The sequence below is a fragment of the Arachis hypogaea genome, chromosome 17 (genome assembly GCF_003086295.3).
Source record: "Arachis hypogaea cultivar Tifrunner chromosome 17, arahy.Tifrunner.gnm2.J5K5, whole genome shotgun sequence".
NCBI lineage: Eukaryota > Viridiplantae > Streptophyta > Magnoliopsida > Fabales > Fabaceae > Arachis > Arachis hypogaea.
Window position 1 is genome coordinate 35,292,182 of NC_092052.1, and position 4,978 is coordinate 35,297,159.

Here is a 4,978-nt window from a genome sequence, read left to right on the forward strand (position 1 = left end):
TTATTAATTATTAAAACAAAATATATTTTAAATACTTTATATAATTAAAAAATATTAAAAAAATTAATTTATATTTTAATATCAATAAAATACTAAACTATTATTATAATTTATCTAAAAAATACTTTATATTTTATATATATGTCGTGTCCCCGTATTTTATAAAAATTTTAAAATTATTTATCTACGTATCTTATATCGTATCGTATTTTGTATCCGTGTCAGTATTCATAGTTCTTAACTTTTTTGTTATTTTCTTATTTATCTTTTCAACTCCCTTTTATCCCGCGAAACTTTTCCTATTTTATTAAATACAAAATTAATTACACACACTAGAACCTAGCATTTTCGAAGCCGTGCAAGTCAGTGACTCTATTCAATGACTTCTTCATTGTTGCCATCTTAGCCAGCTTCTCAGCTGCTCTCCAAGCTGAAGTCGGTGTCAATGCCTCCTCGCCACTCTCATCCACCGCCCTCCCTTGCCTCTCATACTGTGCTTTCTGCCACTGAATCTCTGCCAGCTCAGCCTCCAAGCCACGCACATACTCGTCCACTGAAGCCGAGCCACACTGAGCTAAAAGCTCTCGAGCCGAAGCCACCACACAATAAGCATTAGAAAACTCATTCTGATCCAACAGTTTCCTTGACTTGGAAATGGCTCGGCTCGTCACAAACACATTCCTAAGCCTCTCGGCTCTGCCACCAAGCCGTAGCGCCACTGGAAGCGCTTGCTCCCTACCGCACACAGTGTCCTGTTTCACCGAATCTTTATAGACACACTTCACGTTCATCACGTGATGGCTTCCCAATGCTGACGTGGCCACTCTCAACTCCACCAACAGTTCCCTCTCTTCTTCAGCGTACAAATCGCCAATCGTAAAGGCTTCAGAGCCAAGCGCTGTGGGCCGTCCATTATTACAGGAATAAACATCTCTGATCTCAGCATGATGCGATGAAACTTCGAGCTGAACTGTTAAATCATGCACCGTTACGCTGAATAATTCCTCAATGCGCTTCGCAAAATGATCCTCATCCGGTTGGAAGCCGAACCCGGTTCTTTTCCCGAACCCAAACGATTGAACCGGGACTTCTATAAAGGTAAACCGGGAAGACACGTGGCTAAAGCCGAAGCTTTCTCGTTGATGCTTCCAATTACTTGTTTCTGAGAAGAGAACAACGGAGGCGAACGGATTTCTTTCCCTTCGGTCTTCTAGAACCTTCGCTGCTTTCCTCAGAGCTTCTACACCCCCTGAGGCGGCTATTTCTCGCCCGGAGATGAGGCGGTCGACGATGCGGCGAGCCACCCGCTGTCCCTGCGCCGTCATTCTCCGCAGCGGCATCAACCGTTTCGATGAATCCGAATAAGCCACGATTGCGAGCCGGTCGACGGAGCCGAGCGATGAGATAACCAAACGCATCGCGCGCTTCAGCATATGAAGCTTCGTGCCGCTCATGCCGGCGCCGACGTCGACAACCGTGACAAGATCCACCGGTGGCGATGCACCGATCTGACTCCACGATGGCGGTGGCGGAGCCTTGACTCTTAGAACCAAAGCATAAGTCTCGTGGCTCTGTGACGACGTTATGACAGCACACTCTGGCATCAGCTTCACCCGTACATTCCTTGAATCAGCGTCCTTCGTCATCATTGGAGGCTTTGATGGATTTATGAAAAATCCCTGGAACACGTCGTTTTGGTCTTCGTCGTCGTTGTTTTCGTCGGCCTCCGGAATTGGAGCGATTTGGCAGCCGGAGAAGGGAGAAGGGAGAGGCTCATCGTCGTCGTATGGTCTTACCGAATCAGATTGCTTCTTCGCTTCGAATATTTTGGTGCTTACGACGTCGTTTTGGTGCGGGAGGGCAGGAACGACTTTCCACGTGGCGTTGCAGACGGGGCACGTGTTGTTGCTGCTGACGTGGCCGGCGATGCAGGGGAAGTGAAAAGCATGACCGCATTCCGCAGTGTAAATTGCCGTTCCCAGCCCCGTCTTCACGCTGTTCAAACAGATTCCACAACTACTCTGTTACACATAATTAAAAAAATAAGTTACAAATTAAACTAGTAATTTTGTATAATTATGAGTATTAGTGTTTAAGTTATGTTACTCTGAATTTGAAGCTGTTTCTGAACAGGGATAGCTTGAAGCTAGGGGAGCGTGGAGTAGATGGATTTGATGTTGAATCTGCGGTGTCTGAGACTGAGAGGAAGCTCAATCTGACGCAGGTGGTTGGGGATTGGCTTCGGTGTTGGTTATGTAAAATTGTGGATTCTGGGTTACGGGTGCAGAACGCTCTTCTCCAACCACCCCCCATTCTGGTTATGTAAAAATTTGTTATATTGTTCTATCTCTATATGCCTATCTTATAACTCTTTGTTTATTTACGTTTTATTGAGAAGGATTAGAACTTAGAAGAGAGAGAGAGAGACAATTGGTTTCTTGAATCAACAGGAAGGTGCCATAGAAGAACAATAATGGAGTATTTAGGAGAGGAGTGCCTACATGGATTTATATGCTGTACATGCTATACTAGCACGGTACTTCTCTTTCTTTCTCTATCACTCACTCACTCTGTCACTCACTCGACTCATGGAGATTTTTCTTTAAAATAAATAAATAAATAAATAAAAATGTTGTTGGCGTAAACACCTTTTGTCAATATTTACTCGTAATTTCGGTCAACATTTTATTTCTATATTATTAGAGTTTTAAAATTTAATATTTAAAAATTTAAAATTTTATTTTTAATATTTAAAATTGTTAAATATTAGATTTATAAATTTTATTAGTCATATATCATTATTCATGTGAAGTTTATAATGTTTATGATTATGGTAGTTGCAATGTCCAATGATAAATCCAAAATTATAATTATAAAAACAAAATATACTAAAAATAAATTTTGTTATGTTAGACATTTATATTTATAGAACTATGCTATGTGTACACCAAAATCAACTACCAATATAAAATATATATTAGAATATAATATATATTAAAAGTAATTAAACTACACATGTATTTAATTTATATACAAATACATTAGTGATTAATTTTAATAGTTAATTTTGATATACAAATAGTATTTTTGATATTTATATTACTAAAAATGCTAAACTTATATATGAAAAGTATATTGATCTAAATAAATAAAACTTAACTTACAATAGCTTTTATTTTTAAAATAATTAAATATTTTTAATTTAATTTTAGTGTATTGTTAGTTTAAAAAAATTTTGTACATCCATTCAATTATGTATTATCACGTAAAAAAAAAACTATCTTTTGCCTTCATTACCTAAATGGTTATAAAAAAAAATAAACGTGATATAAAAAAATTTATATTTTTAATACATTAAAATTAATTCTATATTCTTAAAATTACTCTAATCTAAGTGCAATTTTTAATCTATTGAGTATCTCTCATTTAATTAAAACGTCCATTTGTTATAATATTTATGGCATAATTTTTTTAACTAAAATAGCTAGTACAAAAAAAATATTTAAGAGTTAAAATAAAAATATTATATAATTTTAAAATAAAAATATAATTAATAAATAGATAATATTTTTTTATCTCAACTAATTTTTAAAGAGAAAAAAGCACTAATAATTTCGCCTACGTATAGAAAACTAAATTTCAATTTAGTAATTAACTAATTGATTAGTTTTAGAAAATACATTATCACTAATTACTTTTTATTGTGTTCATTCAATTATTTATTTATAGTTTTGATATTAAATTAATTTGACAAGATAATTATTGCTACATATTAAGTTTAATAAAAAAAATTCTTTTTAACATGAACCTGAAAAAAATTACTTTTATAATTTATTTGCCAGGAAAAAGATAATATAATAAGGGATGCAAATATAGACATTCATATATAATTATTATTTTTATTCAAAACTCTAGTGGGGGCAGGACTCTCCTACTTGCAACGTGGCTCCGTCTCTAACGGTGGTTATATAAATGTTATTAAAATTAAAGTTACTTTACTATAAGTCTATAACTACTAAAGGATAGATACCATAGTATGTATCATATATATACTATGCATCATATATATTTATTGATCGAAAAAATATTTTCGATTAAGGTAAGTTGGTTTAAAGTAGTAAAGAGGTCGAAAATATAAGTAGTTTTCGAAAAGATGCACGTACAAGTATTGGATGGAGATACTCGATGGATTCAATTTCAAAATATTTTATCGAATTGAACAGGTTAAATCGGTCAAGTATTCGAAAGAAGTAATCGAATGAGTTATTTCGAAGAGAAGATTGAGCGGTTATGTGAGTGGAGAAATTGAAGACATTCACCATGTGGAGAATTTATGAGTAAGCGTTTAATTAGCCAAGGGGCGGGAACGGTTACCAAGGGCAAGGAGTGCGCATTCAAGGTTGTGTTTCTTTAATTAATTGTCAGTTACAAGAGTGGATTATAAATACTAAAAAGTTTTAGGGAATAAAGGTTGGAACTTTAACTCAGAAAATACTCAAGTACACTCACATCCCCAGAGAATTCCTGAGTCTGCGATCGAGTTACTTTTTTATAGGGTTCCTTCCATGTTTTTACTCTTTCAATTTATTTTCTTGTAAACTTTATTTTTCAAGCAAGTTTATTTTCCAAGTATCATTTAATTTCAACGTCCAATTTACATTGCTGCACTTTTAACTTTCATGTCAAAGCCCTTTGACCCGGTTGAAGGCATTTTACTGTTTTCTTTTAATTTCAACGCAGTCTTTTCCGATTTCAGCACATTTTCTTTTCGAAAGCTTTATTCATTTGCTTCTTTAATCCTTTTATAAATTTTAATTTATCTTTTATCCCATTACCCGTCTAATCGAAGACACTTTGATGCGCTTTTAGAAAACTGGTACCTGCAAAGAGGAGTAGGTTTCGCTCCCAGACTACTAGATATCGAACCACCATTGATTTGCTAAAAATTGACAAAATAAATTAGCACGCCTAGTGGGAC

The 4,978-nt window shown here is 35.0% G+C and overlaps 1 protein-coding gene and 1 long non-coding RNA gene across 2 annotated transcripts; one reads left to right on the forward strand and one right to left on the reverse strand.

Annotated features, from left to right (window-relative positions):
• Nucleotides 1–278: 278 nt before the first annotated feature.
• Nucleotides 279–2,475, reverse strand: LOC112766183 (E3 ubiquitin-protein ligase WAV3). The gene is made up of 2 exons (XM_025812070.3): nt 2,107–2,475; nt 279–2,021 (listed from the first exon to the last, which is right to left on the reverse strand). The coding sequence occupies exons 1-2, from the start codon at nt 2,311–2,313 to the stop codon at nt 333–335; spliced, it is 1,896 nt and encodes a 631-aa protein (XP_025667855.1). The 5' UTR covers nt 2,314–2,475; the 3' UTR covers nt 279–332.
• LOC140180937 (uncharacterized) lies at nt 1,827–4,639 on the forward strand. The gene is made up of 3 exons (XR_011875160.1): nt 1,827–1,964; nt 2,134–2,536; nt 4,224–4,639. It is a non-coding gene; the product is annotated as an uncharacterized lncRNA (long non-coding RNA).
• Nucleotides 4,640–4,978: the final 339 nt, after the last annotated feature.

What these genes read in the sequence shown, in the direction of transcription:
- LOC112766183 (XM_025812070.3), bottom strand. Translation starts at nt 2,313, where the DNA reads ATGGGGGGTGGTTGGAGAAGAGCGTTCTGCACCCGTAACCCAGAATCC. An exon ending in GAAACAGCTTCAAATTCAGA is followed by an intron (nt 2,022 to 2,106) that starts GTAACATAACTT and finishes TATGTGTAACAG; the next exon opens with AGTAGTTGTGGAATCTGTTT.